The following is a 21198-nucleotide window of genomic DNA, read 5'->3' as shown; positions in this document are numbered from 1 at the left end:
GTCCTGACCAATCACCGGCCTTGTAGTCATATAAATCCCTGAACATACATGCACTTATTCGCTCTTTCTGTCAGTCCAGCACTCCTGAATTGGAGGGTGCCACACGTCTAGGTGAGGGTGGTGGAACAAGGGTGAAAACAGCAGAGAACAACAAAGAAGTCAAAGAGCGGGGCTAGACACGGTTAGTCGGCCAATCCCTTGTCTATCCAGAGAAGATGGAGAACGCACACGCGAAGACCTCGGTAGAATGCCTGGCCTACTTCTCGGTGAACGAGAACACTGGTCTCACTCCTGACCAGTTCAAGAAGAACCTGGACAAATATGGCTTCAATGGTGAGAGTTCGGGCATCGGGGATGGGTGGGAAGCCTACTGAAGGAAGAAAACCCCACGTAGTAACTGTCAATGAAACATCTCAGTGTTTGCATTCAGAATATTCCACAAAGCATCACAGCTTTTGCTAAGATAAGTTCTGGAAGTCTTCCTTAGTCAACACCAGTGGAGTTTCTTGCCTTGCTTGTAGTTAGCAGGGCTGGGTTAAAGCTTTTTTAGAGTGCAGTCGCAGCAGCTGATAAAAATGCAGAGACATTGAGAAGCAGAGACTTTGAGAGCTTTGAAGAGCTATTTAAAGATAGCCAGAGAAGATGACTGGAGAGCGAGAGAGACAGGTGACGGCTCAGGAAGCTTCCTGGGTGATATATGGTGTGGGCAATAGCAAGAGGTGTGGATGATTTTAGGCCGGATCAAATGGGGAGGTCCTCAGACGGCTTACGACTAAGTGATCGGGAATATGATTGCTAATCAATAACTACAAGGAAGGCAAATTCCATGGCAAGAGTTGCTTAATAATGTATTACAGTTATTTTAGCAGTCATGTTCCTGCACTCACTGTGACGTTGCTTTACAACACTTAGTAAGCAGTCATTACATTTTTATTAATTGAATTTTTGTGAAAACAGTCGAGCTTTCACAGAGGTTTTGCAGGCTTTGACTGGAAATCAAAGTAGGCTGGGTCCTCCTGAAATAATTAAGCAACACAATGTGTTTTTAATTAAGCCACTGAGTTGTAGAGCTTAAGTTATTAAGTGTGAAGCACACAGAGGATTTTGAAAAGGTGGATGTTTTTATAAACTAGAGGGCGCATTTATTGTATAATTCCATCATAGTGTTATGCTGATAATGTTTAATAACGATCGTGAGACACTTTAACTGACTGTCTTTTCGCCCCGCTCTCCTTCTGTCTCCACCTCCTTCACTTTGGTGTGCAACTCCAGAGCTGCCCGCTGAGGAGGGTAAGTGTTCCTTCAACACATTTACTGCATGTTTAAATGTGAACAAGAGCTTCCAGACACCTGATATCACCCAGAGAGAATGACTGGCGTGACTTCACTGAAGTCACGCTCATCCTCAAAAGGTCTTCAGTCAAAACAAGCAGGCAGCATTTTGATTGTGTAATTTAATCACCATAAGATAATTGCATCACACTTGCCACTGAAGATTGTTGGTCAATCACAAATCCAAACCATAGTGTGCAAACTTGTACCACACAAATACACTCTAATGCATGCTTAATGAGGTGATTATTATCCACTGATTGTGTCCTTGTCCTGCAGGTAAGAGCATCTGGGAGCTGGTCGTTGAGCAGTTTGAGGACTTGCTTGTCAGGATCCTGCTTCTGGCCGCTTGCATCTCCTTTGTAAGTAAACAAGCTATTCCTGTCATTTACATTTTAAGCTTAAGTGACAGGAGGAGTATTTGTAGTAGACATAATAGCAGCAGCAACAAATGAAGCAAGGCACTGACACTTGTGGACAGGTTCCAAGTTTAATAGCACTACTAACAAGAATACACTCTTCAGGTTTAAGATAACATCCAGCTAATCATTTCACATGTTTAGATGTAATCTCCGGCCCCTCACACATTCTTAAGAGTCAACTTAAAAGGTGATTGCATTTAGTTTAGTCCATCACACAAACCAGTCCACTAAAGCAAGCATGCTGCAGTTACTTGCACTACTTTATGGCCACTTTGTCAAGACAGCTTCCCATCCCCTCCGCCCCTCTATGTATTTTTGAGGACGACAACTTGAGAAGAGGGAGACCAATTGCGAAGTCTACTAGGAGGTGTATTAATTGCTATGGCCAGTTTCACCCTTTCGGGCAGCTGTCACGATGGCCTTAGAAGGCGAATATTGAGGAGCCAGTGAGAGATGGGGGGCTCGAGGAAGTATAGGGGGGCAGAGGGGTAAGGGTTTATTTTAAGAAAGCCCCAAGCTGAGGAGAGAAACTGAATCCTTCGGGAAAGGTCAGGCCTGAAGAAGGAACGAAGGGCCTCCTTAGAAAGACACTTTTAAGTCAGAAGGAGTGAAGAGCTATTAGGACACTGAGATTAATCTGAAATCATTTTTACACAGCTATTATCAAAATAAAAGCGTTAGTACAGGAAAAGAAAAGACCAAAATATGACTAAATGTAAATGATGAAAAGGTCTAAAAAATGTCTGTGTAGGTATATGTTTAAAATTATTGTGCTTTTCTTTCTTTTTTTTAAAATTGTTTACATGTTTTTTTTTAATCATGTAACTGATATAGATAAAAACACTGAATTCATACAAATATAAAAAGTCCCATAAGTACCTACCCCCCCTTCATGGCAATCTCTACAACCGCTAACACATTTGTACAAGCTTATATACTTGTTAGAGGTTTTTAGTTCAGCTTACAAGAAAAATTAATGAAAAGCATTTTGTTGTTAAGAGATATCGGCCCGCTGGTTCTCAGGAGCAGGATAGCCCATTGTCACTGTTGTCTCCACCGCACTAACCATGCTCTCACCACAGGTGCTGGCCTGGTTCGAGGAAGGTGAGGAGACCGTTACTGCCTTCGTGGAGCCCTTCGTCATCCTTCTTATCCTCATCGCTAACGCTGTTGTTGGCGTGTGGCAGGTCAGTAATGAGGCCCAGGTCGTTGAGCAATAAGCTGTATCCATTACACTGATGACCGAAAGTACACAGGTTCCAGTTACTGACCGAGTTGGTTTCTCAATTCGCATTTTCAAGCTCTTAAATCTGAAATGTACATCAGCGCTCACTCGATCTTATGTGCAAGTATGAAAACATTTATATAATATTATTACTGTATGACTTTTTAAAATATTTAACACGTTATATCTGGCGTTGTTTGGACTTCAGACATTTAGTCATGCTCTTCTTCATACATGCCAATAAGTGTGTGGCACTGCTGTCAGGCATCACTCAGAGAGGGAACATTGCTGTCATCATGTTCATGCCAAGTGTTGAAATCAGCTGCTTCCCTTCCCTTCTGTTTTCCGCATCTAAAGAACTGACATTAGCAACCCGCTAATCAAAGATCATCCCAGATTACATTTCCCTAAATGAGTTTATTTTCTTGCACTACTTTCCATACTGATTTAAAAAAAAAAAAATCTCTAAAAAGAAAACCCACCATAAAAATTCTACTGAAACCTAATATGGACCAGACCACATCAGATAACAGATGTGACCTACTCATGTGACATCAGTAACGGGTGTAATTGCTGTGGGTAATGACTCAAAGCCTCTTAGAGGACATGCCCAGTGCCAGACCAAGGACAAAATTAGTATAGTTTACATTCAAACGAGGATGAACAGGCATGTGGACATCCGTGTGGTGTCTCTGTATCCTCTGATACAAAGATTATACTTTTATTTGTCTGCAGTTTTTAAGCAGATCCCGTTTTCTTCTTTCAACTCTTAATGAGAGTTTGTGTCTGTGTTTGCCGCAGGAGCGTAATGCTGAAAGTGCCATCGAGGCTCTCAAGGAGTACGAGCCCGAGATGGGCAAAGTTTACCGCTCTGACAGAAAGAGTGTGCAGAGGATCAAGGCCAGGGAAATCGTCCCTGGAGACATTGTGGAAGTGTCTGGTAAGAGATGTCGAGCTTCCACATGGGGAGTCTGTGTTAATTATTTTTTTAAATGGTCTGTCGGGGGGCTCTGTATATATTTTCAACCGGGGAATACTCACAACCTGTTGTATCAAATACTCTTCGATGTCTAATTACAGTGAAGCTGTGAAGATGCTTTCACTGAGTTCCTTGCATTTCTATTCAGGGAGTGAAAGGCAGACACAAGTTTAGGATAGATGTGCCCGAGGAAGGCTGATGTCAGAGCCTTGTGTCTTTTTAAGGCGGCGTGAATGAGGCACGACAGAGTAACACCGCAGCGAAAACATGCTGACTGTAGGAAAACAAAATTATGAGTATAAATACCCCCACGAGCACCTGCCGCACCGCCTCTTCCCTCGCTGCCGTTGACACTCCTGTTAATTTGTCAGTGCACACCTGTTGCCACTCTAGCTGGTGGCCCTGCCCCCCTCACCATGTGTGCTTCACTCTGATTGGTCAGAGCATGTGTCATTTAGAGCTCTGCACTATTATGAAATCCGTGGATTAAGTATAGAAATTTAGCAAGTTGTCTGAGCATTTGGTGCCTATTTTAGGAGCTATTCATAGTATTAGCGGTGGTAGTATTATATTTCACTTTGATTGAATTCAGTTTTAATAAATGAGTGACATGAATTGAACTATTTGGCACTATTGCAGTCATTTGGATGTTATGGAGGTGCCAACATAATTAAGTAGGAAACGTTTTTCACACACAGTCCCCATGGTTGTTTTTAACTTCTTTCTAATGTCAGTAAGAAAGTTATTTATGTGTTCTCTAACAGTTCACTAAATGTTAATGATAACTTCTCTTCTTTGCACAGTTGGTGACAAAGTCCCCGCTGACATCAGGATTGTTTCTATTAAGTCCACCACCCTGCGTGTTGACCAGTCCATCCTTACTGGTAAGCTTTTAAGAAAATCAGCCACTACATCCTTTTCTGTCCTTTCTCCGTTGGCAGTTTTGAGTTAATTCTCTGATTTCACTCTCAGGCGAGTCTGTCAGTGTGATCAAGCACACTGACGCTGTTCCTGACCTCAGAGCTGTCAACCAGGACAAGAAGAACATGCTTTTCTCTGTCAGTATATCCTGTTACTATGATAATTATTTCTCTCACCTGTCCTTTCATTTCCTTAGCCTTACCAGGTTTCTCTTCCCCGTTTTTTTTCTCTGTAGGGTACCAACATTGCTGCCGGCAAGGCCGTTGGTGTGGCTGTCGCCACTGGAGTCTCCACTGAGATTGGCAAGATCCGTGACCAGATGGCTGCCACCGAGCAGGAGAAGACTCCTCTGCAGGCCAAGCTGGACGAGTTTGGCGAGCAGCTGTCCAAGGTCATCTCCCTGATCTGCGTTGCTGTCTGGGCCATCAACATCGGCCACTTCAATGACCCCGTCCACGGAGGCTCATGGATCCGTGGTGCTGTCTACTACTTCAAGATCGCTGTTGCTCTGGCTGTCGCTGCCATCCCTGAGGGTGAGGACAGGAAACACAGTGAAAGAACAACATGTTTCCACTCCGCTGCTTGTTTGTCACACTCAGTTTTTCACTAATGTCCCTCAGGTCTGCCCGCTGTCATTACCACCTGTCTGGCCCTTGGTACTCGCCGTATGGCCAAGAAGAATGCCATTGTCAGAAGCCTGCCCTCTGTGGAGACCCTGGGCTGCACCTCCGTCATTTGCTCCGACAAAACTGGCACCCTCACCACCAACCAGATGTGTGTGACCAAGGTGGGTTTTTAACCAATGAAGAAAAGTGTACTTTAGACAGCTTTCATGAACTCTCCTTCATGTGCAAAAACTGTCTTTGTTTCCTCCCCTGCAGATGTTTATTGTCAAGACTGTTGATGGGGACCACGTTGACCTCGATGCCTTTGATATCTCTGGCTCCAAGTATACCCCAGAGGGCGAGGTGTAAGTTGGCTTTTATTGCCATGTATCGTTGTTCGGTGTAGCCAATCAAATTCAGACAATCCAACTCTAATTTGTTTGCAATTTCCTCCTATCAGTACCCAGGGTGGTGCCAAGGTCAACTGCAGCTCACACGACGGTCTTGTTGAGCTGGCTACCATCTGCGCCCTGTGCAACGACTCCTCTCTGGACTACAACGAGGTAAAATCGGAAAGCCACACTTTTTATTTGCCACAATTCGACTTTACTACCTGCAGAGAAAGAAATTCTCTCCTTCATTTCTTGTTTTCTGTAGTCCAAGAAGATCTATGAGAAGGTCGGTGAGGCTACTGAGACCGCCCTGTGCTGCCTGGTTGAGAAGATGAACGTGTTCAACTCAAACGTGAAGAACCTGTCCAGAATTGAGAGAGCCAACGCATGCTGCTCAGTAAGTCAGCTCGTTTCATTTGTGGAGCAATGAAGGCGATTTACGTTTGCTGATGAAAACCATTGTAGTGAGCTGAAGTTACGCTTGAGAGTTTTTATTGCTTTATAGTAAAAACATATATATCGATCAATAGGTGATCAAGCAGCTCATGAAGAAGAACTTCACTCTGGAGTTCTCCCGTGACAGGAAGTCCATGTCTGTTTACTGCACTCCTGGTAAAGGTGATGGTGGTCCCAAGATGTTTGTTAAGGTCAGTTCACTCTTACCTGTTGTCATAGTGTTTGGGATAAAAGATGGACTAGGGTTCTGAAAACTGCAATCTTTCTAATGGCCAGCAGGGGGTGACTCATCTGATCCAGCTGTGTAAAGGTCTATGAGAAAGCACATCATCCATCACCATTAATCGCTTTTCTCATGACGTTATGGTCTCAAACCTTTAGTTTCTGATTTTACTGTATGCAACATAGCAATCATCTAATTATCTTATGAGCATTCAGTGTCCCCGGGTTTGTTAGTAGATTCACTCCCTGCTTGTGATGTCTGTTTTTACAACAAAGCTAAGCTGGCCTGTCAACACGCAACATACAACTAAAGATGATAAACGTAATAAAATTCTGGATTTAAAGTCACTCATATCTTTCATAAGTCATTTTTGTTCTACTACAAGTTGCACTGTTAAAATGATTTAGTTGAAATGTAGTAGCTTAAAGCTGACATCTTCAGCTTTTTGGTGTAGAAGTTCCTAAAAAATTAATTCTGTTGGTATTTGCATTTTTCCTTTAAAAAAAAAATTGTAGCAGATGGAATAAATATTAAAGAACAGGCCGAAATTGTTTGTCTCTGTGCCGCCTTTACAATCTTCCTGCTTCATGCCTAGGGTGCTCCTGAGGGTGTGATTGACAGGTGCGCCTATGTGCGTGTCGGCACCACCCGTGTGCCTCTGACCAACGCCATCAAGGAGAAGATTCTGGCTGTCATCAGGGACTGGGGTACTGGCCGTGACACCCTGCGTTGCCTGGCCCTGGCCACTCGTGACACCCCACTGAAGCTGGAGGAGATGAACCTTGAGGACTCCACCAAGTTTGCCGATTATGAGGTTAGACATCCTGACTGAACTGAAACCTGGAGATACAGCCATGACAACATGTAAAAACTTGGATTGATTTGTTTCCTTCTCCCCTAAGATGGACCTGACCTTCGTTGGCTGTGTGGGTATGCTGGATCCCCCTCGTAAGGAGGTCACTGGCTCAATTGAGCTGTGCAGAGATGCTGGAATCCGTGTCATTATGATCACTGGTTAGTGTCATGGAGAGCTTTTTTATTATACCATTCTTATCATCAGAAAATCGGATCTTTCTGTTCTGCTAATACACAATCATACAAAGTTGTTTTTATTCTCCGGAAACTGTCCTTTTTACAAGGTTTCCACTCATTTTCTCCTTCTCCATGTGTCAGGTGACAACAAGGGAACTGCTATCGCTATCTGCCGTCGCATTGGCATCTTCGGCGAGAACGAGGATGTCTCCGGCAGGGCCTACACCGGACGTGAGTTTGATGATCTGCCTCTCCACGAGCAGTCCGAGGCTGTGCGCAGGGCTTGCTGCTTTGCCCGTGTGGAGCCGTCCCACAAGTCCAAGATCGTTGAGTTCCTCCAGAGTTATGATGACATCACTGCCATGGTAAGAGCCCAGCAGTGCAGGATGCAAACTAAACCTGTTACCGACACAGAGGTTGTGTTAAAGTGTTGTCTGGTGGTTGGTTTGTCTAATGCATACTTCATCTCCTCCAACCGCAGACTGGTGATGGTGTGAACGATGCCCCTGCCCTGAAGAAGGCCGAGATCGGCATCGCCATGGGCTCTGGCACTGCCGTTGCCAAGTCTGCCTCTGAGATGGTCCTGGCTGACGACAACTTCTCTTCCATTGTGGCTGCTGTTGAGGAGGGCAGAGCTATCTACAACAACATGAAGCAGTTCATCCGCTACCTCATCTCCTCCAACGTTGGTGAGGTCGTCTGGTGAGTGACCTGTTTGACACACACTCTGTACAGCTACACATCTTTCTTTTTGTCTCTGGCTTAACTTCAGCTGTCCCATTACCCTCCCTCAGTATCTTCCTTACCGCTGCTCTGGGTCTGCCCGAAGCTCTGATCCCCGTCCAGCTGCTCTGGGTCAACTTGGTGACTGATGGTCTGCCCGCCACTGCTCTGGGCTTCAACCCACCTGACCTGGACATCATGGGCAAGCCCCCACGCTCCCCCAAGGAGCCTCTGATCTCTGGCTGGCTGTTCTTCAGATACATGGCTATTGGTGGTAAGTGGAACTGTGTGAGTTTGGATGGATTTTGATTGAAAGTAGGTACAACAGTTGTCTACACTGACACGATCCACCTACACTAACAGGATATGTCGGTGCTGCCACTGTTGGTGGTGCTGCCTGGTGGTTCATCTATGACCCCACTGGCCCCGGGGTCACCTACCATCAGCTGGTGAGTGTTTTTCTCTGTTTCCTGTTGCTTTCCACTAAACACAGATGTAGACATTTACTGATTTTACTTCCTATCCGTGCAGTCACACTTCATGCAGTGCCACGATGAGAACGAGGACTTTGAAGGCCTGGAATGTGAAATCTTTGAGGCTGCTCCTCCCATGACCATGGCCCTGTCTGTACTGGTCACCATTGAGATGTGCAATGCTCTTAACAGGTACTTCTTTGAATGTGATAGAGGAGGATGTAGCTTGTAAAAAAAGAGGTTTCTTCATGCAACAGATATATTCTGCTCTCACATCTCTTCTTCTTCTTCCTCTTCAAGCTTGTCTGAGAATCAGTCTCTGGTGCGCATGCCCCCATGGAGCAACTTCTGGCTGCTCTCTGCCATGACCCTGTCCATGTCCCTGCACTTCATGATCATCTATGTTGATCCTCTCCCTGTGAGTCAGAAGTTCAGTTTGAAAATGTTTTTTGTTTTAGAAGCTCTAGTTTATGTGGATTTCCTCCGTGGGGTTCAGCTTCATCTGACTTCCATTCTTTTCCTCTCCAGATGATCTTCAAGTTGACCCATCTGTCAGTGGAGCAGTGGCTGATGGTCCTGAAACTTTCCTTCCCCGTCATTCTCATTGATGAGGTGCTGAAGTTCTTCGCCCGCAACTACGTTGAAGGTAAGCAGCACTTTTATAAATCCACAAGAACAAAAATAAACAGAGATCTGTCCCAGTTCCTAAGATAACAGATAATAGTTTTACTTAATCATTCATGCATTACTACCATTATCATTTCAGAGTATTTATTAATATTTTAACTTATTAAAATTAACCTAGCCTTTATCTAATTTCATTTTAATTCAATCAGGTTTGATTCTGTGTTTTTAATCTGCCTGTTTTCACTTCTCTCCATTCATCATTAACTCACGTAACCCGTTTGTTTTTGTCCATTTCCAGTTTAAATTCAGCCAACCCATCACCATTAACCTGTAACTAAACCAAGGTATTCCAAGGCTCACACTGCAGTGTGTAGCGCTGTGTAGAGACTGTTTGTCTGTTTGTGTATTTGTTGCTATTTCAATGTGTTCAAGCTGTTATCAGACTCACTGTGACCTCCGGGGTCTCCTCACTACTCATTCATTGAAAATCAAATTGAAAAACATTGGGTATCATGACTTCTGTATGGGGAGACCCTCGAGTGTGTTGATCTGAGGTTTCTGTTTATTGGTTTTTGTTTTTTTCTTCGTGAGATCACCGTGAGCAGGTGAGTAGATCACTTTGTATCTCACCAAGGTTACCTTTTATAATCATTATATAAACATTAAACAAATGTTTTTTCTTAGCACTTTATGATATAGCTGTAAGCAGATAAAAGGTCTGTGTGAGTATTAATTGTTCCCTTTGTCAACAGATTTTACTCTTAATCTCTTTTACTGTTAGCATTATGTGTAGTTTTTTCCTCTAGAGCTGCAATAAACTCCAAAATAATTTATTACATGTTTATATGAAGCTTATAAATAATAACAGTGACTTTTTCATAAAGTAAGCCCCACATTTAAAATGCTCTCCCTTGTAAATAAAGGCTTAAATTGTCTTAAACTTCTTAAACTAGCTTATATTTCTGAAAGAAAGTCATACTGTGAAACTGTTCTTTGTTCTCCTTATGAAGACAAATCGGGGATGTAGCTTTTTTTATGTTTAAACCCTCAAACTCTGGAACCTACCTTCAAATATGAAGTCTAACAATAATTTCAAGCAGTTCTTAAAATACACCTTTTTAATGAGACATTTAGCTAATGTTTCCACTAAATAATAGATCGCTATACAGCCTACGAGTGAGCTCAGCCACATTTAGTGGTCTGGTAAATAAAGAGCATGTGCATTTTGTCTTTGTCAGTATCATGTTGGCCTCCTACTTCTGTCGTGTCAAAGTTTGTTTGTTTTCATATTTCTGTTTATATTCAACAGGATTTTGTGCAGAATTTAATTTTATGTATTGCTTACGGATAAAGTGCTTAAGAAATTTAAGAAAACACAACTATTTTACAAATCTGTAAAGTTTTTACATTTCTTTGGGGGGTTTAACCAAGTTCATGTTCTAATTTGAGCCAACACACCAGACCTGACTGAGAAGTCAAAAGCTAAGTGAGGGTAACTGTGGTTCAGGGGGTTGGGAAGCGCTTCTGTAACCGGAAGGTCGCTGGTTCGATCCCTGGGCTCTCCGTCCTGGTCGTTGTGTCCTTGGCCAAGACACTTTACCCTACTTGCCTACTGGTGTTGGCCAGGGGGGCCGATGGCGCGATATGTCAGCCTGTCCCAGGGCAGCTGTAGCTGCCTCCACCAGTGTGTGAATGAATAGTGGCATTGTAAAGCGCTTTGGGTGCCTTGAAAAGCGTTATATAAATCCAATCCATTATTATTAAACACTGAAGCTAATTTTCTGTTCAGCAATGTAAAAAAATAACTGTACTGGCAAAAAAGTAAGTAAAGTCCTCAGTAAGTAACTGGCATTTGAAGTAATAATGTGCTTTATTATTTTGTAAAACAGTAAATTTATAAATACACGAATGACAATATTTCTTTTTTAGCATCAAAAATATCATTTTGATTAAAGGGCTTGTGTATAAAGGCTGATTAACCAGACCAGAAATATTAAAAAATATTTTAGTAAACTAACAAAACTGTTAATTTAGGGCAGCTGACCACCCTTACCTTGGTGGTCTTATAAATTTTTAAGCACTGTGTGTGTGTGTGTGTGTGTGTGTGTGTGTGCGCGCGCGCAGGTGTCTGTTTATATGTATGTATTTCTGATGCATTGCTTGTATTTTGTAGTTTTAATATGTTTTTATGCTTGTGACGTCCTTTGATCCTCTGCATGCCATATTGAGCTGTACACAAACTGAATTTTGTGAAGCCCTGTCACTTTAAGTTTGAGAGACGCTATCAAAGTGTCATTCTTCTTATCACACGAGAAATCACGTAGTTTTCCTTTGTTTACCAAATCACGTGTCTCTGGTCTCTGCAGCAGGTACAGAAGTTAAATAGAGATGTAGAAGAAGAGGATCTTCAGGGCTGAAGAGAAAGAAGCGGAGGAGAGAGAAAGATCACAGCCAGAGAGGGGAGCCATAAAGAAGAAAAAGACTGAAAAAAGAAAACCTTATGGAAAAAAAACAAACAATAAAATTTGTTTAAAATCTGCAATAAAAATAGTCTCTGTATAAGGAAGGAGATTGAATTAAAATGAGGGGAAGTATCCTGATTAACCAGATAAAGCAGTAATATTTATGATTTTATTCTAAGAAGTAAAGTATGTATTAAAGGTGATTATTTTTTTTGTTAACCTTGGATATTCTCAGCTGTTGTGTTTTTGCGTCCTCTGTCCATTTTCATATGACTGACTTTCCAGCTCATTACTTTGATTCTAGTCTTCGTTGCTCGTGTCTTGTGCAGCCTCCCTGCTTTAGCTGGGCTCTGTACAGTGTGGTGTAGGGTTGTTTAAAATGACTTCATATGGGCAGAAAAACCACTTGCTTTCAGCCGCCAGCGCTCTCTATGACCATGCGGTCAGCGGACTCAGTTGGAGGTCTCGTGACATAAAATGGGCATGTCTACTCAGTCACAACACTTTTGGTCTTATATATTGTTTACTTGATAAGCTGCAATAAAGTGATGATTAAAAACTTGTGAATTTATTGTGGAGCATGTTTTTATTGGGAGTACATTTAGATGACCTCCTCTGGAAATGCCACGAGGATGAGTGATTACAGTGTTCAACATCCATACATATTAAATGTGAGTCAAACCATTTAAATTTTATAGCAACTATTTTGGTTTTTTTAGCCCATGACGGGTTTTTTTTGTTTTTCGCTTCTGCTGTTTAAGCATGGCTCAGCGACAGTCATCAGTCTTTGGTTTGCACAGCGAATTCCAGAAACCCCCGGATCCATTAGATGAGGGTCCTGAACGGTATGTCGACGTCCTTCATCTGCTTTTCATAGTCTTCATCAAACAGCTTTGATTGCTCAGCTGTGAAATGGTTTTTCCAGTCACCCACTTCACCTGCATATGAAAAGGAAGACAATTTTGTTAAGTTGGAAAATTTATGCTAAAGCCTCTATCAATGTTTTTGTTTTTTTTGTTTTTTTGCACAAATGAATAACTGACTGGTGCTTAAAAAATGTTTTCCAAAACAGTCATATGTAATGCCCACACAGTGTCTCATTTACCGCTAATACATTTATTAAATTATAACATGTAACATACAACATGCGTGTAAACACTGTTCACATTTTGTATCACTGTGGATTTTAAATCAAAAACTGCAAAGTGCAGAATTCCAGCTTGAACTGCTCCGGATGTTTTTCAGCCATTTTTATATGTAGTCATTAGATGATTGATTGACAAGCAGTTTCTTGAGGCCATGAAATTTCAGAACTTATCAAACAATCCTTTTATTTAAAATCATGTACGTTTGTTAAACTCATTTTAAGCCTGTGAAAATGTGAGGTTATCTGTATGACTAGCTGTAATGTTTAGCCCCATACTTTTTTAAAAACCTGGACGTCTGCATTTCAGTTACATCTTGACTGTTTGAGTTAAGATCCACTGTGATGTGTACAGAGGTAAAACTCCCAAAACTGTATCTTTGTTTATAGATGTAATTATATTGTGCTGATTAAATACTTAATGACTGGTTTGTTAAAAGTGAGGGGGAAAAACTGACCATATAATTGTTGCAGAAGCCCAGGCTAACGATGCCTTGTTTGAACTAAAAATCCTCCAAAACTTTAAATCGACTCTAGTTAATATCTGCCAACAGACTTATTCATTTGAGTGTTAAGTTGTTGTAATGTATAAATAAAATAGAAGCGAGAGCTCAAAATCCAGGGACCTCTAGGGGGTGCCCCTGCACTGAAGGACAGGTAGCAGAGCAGTAATTGCTGCCTTTGAGGAGCTCAGACTGTTCACAAGTTGATTTAACCTTGTGACATTATTACATGAAGATATTTGTGTGTCTGAGACAAATATAGGTGTTCATGACATTTTAACTGCCCTACGTAAGGCACTCACTGGCGACTGAGATTGACTTTCCTGCATATCTTTAATTTAATAGTGCACCTTTTCTCATGAAAGGAGAGATGGACTGGTCAAACACCGGAGATGGAATGCAGGAGTAGTTGGCCATCGGGTTCTCCTTCATGTTTTTAAAGGAGGTGAGCTCCACGATTTGGCTGACGACCTCATCGGAGACCGACAAGTCCAGGTACTTCATGATGCGCTCCACTTCACGCCGAGGATTCTGGGAAAATAAATGTGACAGAGTATGTGCGGAGATTATTAATTTTTAAAATTCATTACAGATGTTCAAACAGATAAAACAAGAGGGGGTGTCACCACATTACGACTGAAAACAGCAAATACCTGAAGGTAACGGAAAAAGTAAAATCATAAGAAGTGATAAACAAAACACTGCAAACCGGTGAGGAGAGATTACATAACGGAAATCAAATTGGGAGAAGCTGTTAAATGGGAGTTCTTCCTCCTCACTGTGGACAACTGTTCACAGCAGATCATTGCCCTGTTGGGTTTCTCTCTCTAACACTTCAGGGTATTTAGCTTACAATATAAAGTATGCTGATATTTATGAATTGACTGGTCATGTGAAAAAGGATGTTTATCACGGGATTCTGTGCAGTCCTGTGAAAAACTAAGTACACCTTTACTGCTTCAGTTGGTAGAAGCAAGCTAATTAAATGCGCTTGATTAACTGATCTTCAGGAAGTGTGAGCACCTCTATAAAAGGTTTGCAAATACAGCATATCAACAGAAAATGGTAAATGGCCTGCATTTATATAGCGCCTTACTAGTCCCTAAGGACCCCAAAGCGCTTTACATATCCAGTCATCCACCCATTCACGCACACATTCACACACTGGTGATGGCAAGCTACATTGTAGCCACAGCCACCCTGGGGCGCACTGACAGAGGCGAGGCTGCCGGACACTGCCGGACACTGGCGCCACCGGGCCCTCTGACCACCACCAGAAAACACCTCATACCAACTGTTAAGTAATCTACAGTTAAATGTGAAGCCATCTGTCCAATAGGTAAAGTTTCACTGAAATTTGATCATGCAAAAGGACAATGGCCACAAGCACAGCAGCAAATCTACCACAAAAGGGCTGGGAAAGAAAAGAATAAAGGTAAGCAATGGCCGATCAAAGTCCACACCTCAAACTAACTGAAACCTGGGTTTAAATAAAGGTCTGCAAACATCAATGAACTAAAGCAACGCTGTAAGAAGGGTCCAAAAGTCTTCCATAACGATGTGAGAGACCGATAAGGTCATACAGAAAACCTTCACTTCAGGTTATTGATGCTAAAGGTGCTTCTACAAGCAACTGAATCACTGGGTGTTTTCCACAGGACTGTGCAGTCCAACTTTCTCTGTCGTGCAACTAATACATATATACAGTTCTTTGAACAATATCTCAAAGTATTTTATTAATTTATATTGAATGTCTTTTAAGAGTATGGTACATTTGTTTTTAAATCTTCAGAAATAGGAGATTTGCCGGTAGTCACATTGTTTACAAAAAAATCTGCTCTTTCTTTTCAGCTGTATGTCAGACAGTTGGCATTACTTTTCTTTTTTTTCCTTTATACATGAAGCTGGTCTAAATCTGCGTCTATAACAAGGCTTCCTAATCATTCAATCTCAGCTTTACATATGAGATCAAAGGAATGCGCTGCGTTTATTACGTTTGCTTTGAAGAAGGTTGCGCAACATGCTTTGGTTATAATCCACGTGTTCTCCTCACCTCTTTCATGTCCTCGTAGAAGAGGTACAGAATATTCCTCTTTTCTCGCTCCAGCCAGTAACCTTTCACATGATCATACCAGGAGCCCCATGACACTGTAGAAGCAGAGCAAAGGCCATTCATTCAAGCAGCTTTGATGAAAACATTTCTCCTACTCCAGTCCAGGTTTATGCTGAGTGTATGTTTATATTTACGGCTATCGTAAAGCCTCATTAACAGCTTAACATCAACATTTATGACAGTAGGTATTTTAGTAACTGTCGGCTGATAAGAGACTGATAAACTTGACCACCTTTAATGACTTTACAGCTGTGTAACTGCAGAGCTGATGAATTATTGCAAAGTGATGAATTATGATTACATAATTCATCATTTCTTTATTTTATACTAGGAAAATTAAAAGTACGTACAGTGACTTATTGACAGATGTGTCATTCTGACTAGCTTTAATATCAATATTTGGTATGACCACCTTTATTCTACAATACAGGCAGCTTAATTTCTTTCAGTAGTTTTCAAAGATACTTCTCTTGCTTTTTGAAGGACATTTAAAGATGTTGGCTTCCTTTTGTTTGGTTCTCTGACCTTCAGAAAACCTGAAGAACTATTGCTCAAGACCACTTAAAGTTAAAGGGCTCCTTGAAAGCAAAGCATAAAGAAATAAGGGTTGGGTCAAAAGTTTACACATCAGTACACATTTGCATGAACGGTACATGTTTTCAGTTCCTGGCAAACTGACAAGCCTCTGATTCTTATGAACAAGTTTCATGTTTGTGCCTTGAGCAGTCGAGCGCAACCAGTGAGCCAAGGTGGAATATGAGTTTATGCATGTAATGTTTGAACTTTGCCAGATTTTAGATCTGATTTTACCTGATGAACCTGCACACCCACTCCAATCCCTGGAGGTTATCAAAAGTAGCAAATCAGTCAAAGACTGACTGAACCAAAGTGCAGTCTGAGCTCCTCGGGAGGTCCTTCATATCAGCTGCTGTAAGCCCATTTAATGCACAGTACTAATAATATGAGTTTTCCAAAATGTTTGCATATTTTCATGTTAGTTACTGGGTGTTTTATTTATTCATAAATTATTAACTTTATTAGGAATTAATATTGTTTATGTCAGTGTTTATGGCATGTAAATGGCAATGTAATTTCCTGCAAACAAAGGATCTATCTTTGAATCTGATTAACTGACGGACCATTAAATTTGTTAAATAAATCAAGCCCAACGAAACCTATTATGTACATTTCCACCATATTGTGTTTTATGAAAGGCCACCTTTTTGTTCCCTAATCTTCACCAAACTGGCACAGATGCTTTAATATGTTCCAGTCAAATCAGCAGCAAAGCAGCCAAACTGGTTATATGTCACCAAGATTTTGATTTCTATCACAACTAAACACTCTCCTCTCAACAAGCTGAGAGGAGTCAGGTAATAATTCACTTTGCATTACCCAACCCAGTGACTTCATTTATAGGTAGTTAACATATATCCAATTGTTAATATAAAGACATTTCAAAAAGTTATCATTTAATGACCCTACAGCAACCATTTAAGTCTTTTTCTAAGGAAATCATTTTTTTCCCATTCTGGAATGAATGCATTGAAATTTAATAAAGTTGTGTGATTGGTTTCATACTTACTTACAAAGCAAACTATGTTCCTAACAAGGCACATATGGTGGGAAAAAAAGCACAAAAGAAATAGCAGTAAAGAAGCAGCTTTTTTATGGCTGTCATGATGAAGAAATATTCCATTTATTTATATATTTTTAAAAAAAAAAGGTTACATTTTCATCCAGATCCTCCCAAGATATGCGCGCTACAGCCACTCAGGGTGCAACTAATCTTATCATGACCACTCAAGCATAAAAGGCAGTTACACAAGTTGTCATAGTTTCCATCCACCATCACGTATTTTGTTCACAAAAGCCTCCAGGCAACCAAAGACGCTGCTTTGGTGGGTAAACATATAGGGCTATTGATGGCTTAGAATAGGTATGAGGACACAGAGGGAAATATACTTACGCTCTCCTTGCATAAACTTGTGGATGTAGCCACCAAAGGGCCCTGGCTCAGGCTGGGTCTGATTCATAAGATCAAAGTAGTAGTAGCTCACCAGGTTGTCTTTGGCATTGCGTGCCACGTAGATCGACTTCCCACATAATCAGGAGGAACACAAAAAGATATTCACAGTACAGAGAACATGTTATTTGATGAGATTGTGTCTAGCATGGCATTCGTAACCTCCCACCTCATTTATGTGCCGTATCATGAACCTTTTACCTTCAAGCTGCATGAGTTTTCTGTCTAGTAAGAAGCAATAAAATGAGGAATTTCTACTCTCACTGAAGTCTGATAGACAAGAAGTCTCACCTTGCATTTGTTTTCCCAGAATCCAGGAGGCACCAGCTGAAAAGGAAGATGTGTCTTGATAACTCTCGGGGGATCCATTTTTTCCAGAAGATCAAGACCTGAGACATAAATCCAGGGAATTGGACACAGGAAAAACTTAACATGTGTATTCCATGATTTCTCATATATTCCAACCAATGGAAACTGCTTATTAGCATTGTTGAATTTACTTTTTTTTTTAACATGATTAAAATAACATTAAACAGGAGAAAAAGTTGACACGGCCATTTAACTTAAGGCAAATTTCCCAAAAAATGTGACAGCAGTATTCATTTAATTCAATTCAATTTTACTTAGCACCAAACCAGAGCAACTGTTGTCGTGATTTCTACTAAAATGACCGAATGACTCAGCATATTGTGAACTAATAGGATTTCACCTTATTCTGAGGTATTTGCAAGATCATTTGTAGTAGCCTACTACAAGAGAATGATATCATCCAGCTATTTTGATGTAATGTCATTTAGCTCAGTGTTTTGTTATACAACCGTTCGCATTAACATGGAGCCTTCCAGGTATCTGTTCTTTGAATAACCAACCTGAATTAGAAGAAGTATATTTAAGTCCTGTTTTTACTTTTTCCCAGATGACTGAAAATGAATAAATACAATATAAAAATGTACCTGACAAAAATAACAAACACAGTAGGGGACCAAGTCTGGATAATCAAGGTAAGAACACCTGAAGTGATTAGAGACTGATGAAACATAGGCATGTTTTGTTGAGTCAACAGTCCAGGGGAGAGAAAGGGTGGGAGGGTAAAGTTCATTATTTTCTTTCTTGTATCTAATGGTTTGGATATAGTGGTAAGTCTAGCACCCCAGTACATTTAAGATTTCCTTAGACAGTAGTAACACTGACTGTTGTGCCAAAACCCTGCAGCAAAACACTACAGCTACTTTTTTAGCTGTCTGTGACTTATTGTTATAAACCTGCCTGTTAGTTCACCGTGACATGCTTGAAAGTTGGCTTCATTGTAAAAATTCAACTGGCTGGTATTAAAGTTTAGTCAAACACAAATATGGCTAATCTGTGTTGGAAAAGCACAGCTGCGTTCACTGAAATGACCCAACTACAGTAACTTTTGTTGATCGCCTACAGAACTCCAGTTCAAGTCTTTTCTTTGGAGGGATATGCTTATGGGTTGAGAACTCATTGACTCTGATTGGGATGGGAAAAAAACGATCCGTTACAGAAACATTCCTCCTTGACTTGTTTTTGTGAGTTCTGACATGCTACAACTACATGTTAAACCTGCTGAGTCACAGTAGAGAATAAAAACATAGATAAAACACACACCTGAAGGGATGGGAGGTGGGGAGACGATCTCTAGGAATGGACTGCGGACAGGTGTGGGGGCTCGTTTGCAGGCCTCAGCATCTCCATTGTGAAGGAGCAGGTCAACAATTTCCTGGGTCCATGTAGTCCCTATGAGACAGAGACATCAAACGGTGTACTGCTAAATCTCACCACATTGAGTAAAAACATTAACAACAGTCCAACAAACGTCTTTTTTGACACCAGCTACTTAGTAGTGCCACATTACAGCAGATTCCACAGTCTAACAAATTAGTCCAGAGACTGAAGGGCAGGAAAAGTAGCCTGTCTTTGTTGTTTGTTTGCTTAAATTATAACTCTCACACTTCATGAAGGCGTAATTACAGGATTAGTCTAGAGTTACTGGTGTTTTCCTTTATTGCCTGCTTGTTTAAGCAGTTACACACACACAATGTTTTGGTAGACTTAGTGGAAAAACTACTTAACAATCAAGTAATGGAAGAAGAAGAAAGCATTAACACCACAATGGAAAAATATTTCCTCACAAGTTAAAGTGCTGCATTAAAGAGAAAAGGGAAAGTGTGCTTCATTTTCTATGCTGTTTTGGCAGTGCAGTCCTGCATATTTTCATGTAACATCTGAATTTGCAACAGATAAGGAAAATGCACAGTATTTTTCTCCATACCCGTGAGTGGAAGTGTAAAGTGTTAGAAATGTAAGAACGCAAATAAAGCTGCTTGAGATCAGTACTTTGTGTCTAACACTGTTTCTGAGTACCTGCTTTGGGGTAGGTGGCGATGAGGAGGTCCGATGGATCGGGACGAAAAGCCCAGATGCTGTCCCAGTTGTTGGCGATGTAGTTCATGAGAGGCACTCCTCTGACTGGGATGAGAGGGAAGCGTGTGATGGAGGAGCTGGCCTTATGAATAGCCTCGCTATAAGTCATTTCTTTCTCCTCTGACATTTTTTACACTGCCAAAAGCTGCCTCAAGGAAATCTAGAACAGAGAGCTAAAATCTGCCTCTTTTAAATTGAAGAGAAAAAAAAAACTTCAACAAACTCCCGAGGTCCTGCCTTCAGCTGTCTGTGTCAACCACTCACTGCTGATTTGCCAATGAGCCACATAAATCCCAGCTTCTAATGGTCCTGTTCTTCCTGATTGTCAGTCCCACAGTCAGCGTGTTTACTTCCTTTTTAAACTGTCATTATCTCCTCCTTGCATGATCCCGGCCAACAGCAGCGCTGCCTTGTTTCCTCTTGATTTCTTGTGGTCTGCAGCGTAAGTCGCCTCCCAGATCTGAATGCGGGAGCAGGAGTCTCTCAGCGGCCTCTCAGAAACAATGAACTCCCAGCTGAAGTCTGAGTGCCTCAGTCACTTTAAAACGTGTTTCTTTTTGCCCCTCTTTCTATCTTTGTAAGCTGGCTCCCTGAGTGCTTGTACCCAGGTTCTTATCAGTCTGCGATCACAGGAACTTGCACCAGCAGACCTACACTAAAGTGCCCTTATGTAACGTTCCTAGTTACGTATGAATTCCACTTTTCCTCACAATACTGTCTTGACTGCTTCCTCTGTAATCTGAGGAAGGAAAAAGGGAGGGTCGCGAAAAATCCTGCAACCCACAGAGAGGTGGACTTACATGTGGAGAGTACAAATGAAATGGATTTAAACTTCACAGTTAAATGTGTAACTCTGTGTAAAACACTCTGACCACTTGCGTTTCTTGGTCTTTTAACAGAGTTGTGTTCATTGATTCACACTTTTTAATCACAATCAGAAAATTAGTGGCCAATCTTTACAAAAGCACATTTGGACTTTGATCCTTCAAAGTAAACAAAATGTTGACCTAATTCCAGTAAAAGAGTGCATGGCAGGGGTCTCATTTCATATTGTATTGTCTTACAAGAAGAAAAATGTTCTTGTGTAGACACGCT

General features: G+C 41.2%; 2 protein-coding genes across 3 annotated transcripts; one reads left to right on the top strand and one right to left on the bottom strand.

Moving 5' to 3' along the window:
• Positions 1-53: 53 nt before the first annotated feature.
• Positions 54-12096, top strand: atp2a1l (ATPase sarcoplasmic/endoplasmic reticulum Ca2+ transporting 1, like). Of its 2 annotated transcripts, XM_085284501.1 has the most exons (24): positions 55-333; positions 1273-1290; positions 1612-1694; positions 2837-2941; positions 3781-3919; positions 4762-4842; positions 4931-5016; positions 5115-5412; positions 5500-5666; positions 5761-5849; positions 5945-6047; positions 6142-6273; positions 6407-6523; positions 7151-7369; positions 7458-7569; positions 7729-7952; positions 8069-8289; positions 8382-8584; positions 8674-8759; positions 8842-8975; positions 9084-9201; positions 9312-9429; positions 9709-9754; positions 11777-12096. In XM_085284501.1, exons 1-23 carry the CDS (start codon positions 216-218, stop codon positions 9711-9713), a joined length of 2976 nt encoding a protein of 991 aa, XP_085140627.1. In that variant the 5' UTR covers positions 55-215; the 3' UTR covers positions 9714-9754; positions 11777-12096. The 2 variants fall into 2 exon arrangements, with proteins under 2 accessions (XP_085140626.1, XP_085140627.1); XM_085284500.1 differs by lacking the exon at positions 9709-9754 and having other exon boundaries at positions 54-333.
• LOC146568446 (sulfotransferase 1C1-like) lies at positions 11874-20831 on the bottom strand. Its single transcript, XM_085284503.1, has 7 exons — positions 20044-20831; positions 19288-19416; positions 17950-18047; positions 17602-17728; positions 15573-15667; positions 13870-14050; positions 11874-12810 (listed from the first exon to the last, which is right to left on the bottom strand). The coding sequence occupies exons 1-7, from the start codon at positions 20228-20230 to the stop codon at positions 12698-12700; spliced, it is 930 nt and encodes a 309-aa protein (XP_085140629.1). The 5' UTR covers positions 20231-20831; the 3' UTR covers positions 11874-12697.
• Positions 20832-21198: the final 367 nt, after the last annotated feature.

Source organism: Mchenga conophoros, linkage group LG8 (assembly GCF_057382185.1).
Source record: "Mchenga conophoros isolate Kocher_MC1m ecotype Shallow Benthic linkage group LG8, M_conophoros_male_GT1.1, whole genome shotgun sequence".
Classification (NCBI taxonomy): domain Eukaryota; kingdom Metazoa; phylum Chordata; class Actinopteri; order Cichliformes; family Cichlidae; genus Mchenga; species Mchenga conophoros.
This window is presented reverse-complemented; position numbering and strand designations above follow the sequence as displayed.

What these genes read in the sequence shown, in the direction of transcription:
- LOC146568446 (XM_085284503.1), bottom strand. Translation starts at nt 20,230, where the DNA reads ATGTCAGAGGAGAAAGAAATGACTTATAGCGAGGCTATTCATAAGGCC. An exon ending in CGCCACCTACCCCAAAGCAG is followed by an intron (nt 19,417 to 20,043) that starts GTACTCAGAAAC and finishes TCTGTCTCATAG; the next exon opens with GGACTACATGGACCCAGGAA. An exon ending in CTCTCCTTTCATGAGAAAAG is followed by an intron (nt 12,811 to 13,869) that starts GTGCACTATTAA and finishes TTTCATATGCAG; the next exon opens with GTGAAGTGGGTGACTGGAAA.
- atp2a1l (XM_085284500.1), top strand. Translation starts at nt 216, where the DNA reads ATGGAGAACGCACACGCGAAGACCTCGGTAGAATGCCTGGCCTACTTC. An exon ending in CCAAGTTTGCCGATTATGAG is followed by an intron (nt 7,370 to 7,457) that starts GTTAGACATCCT and finishes TTCTCCCCTAAG; the next exon opens with ATGGACCTGACCTTCGTTGG. An exon ending in AACGTTGGTGAGGTCGTCTG is followed by an intron (nt 8,290 to 8,381) that starts GTGAGTGACCTG and finishes ACCCTCCCTCAG; the next exon opens with TATCTTCCTTACCGCTGCTC.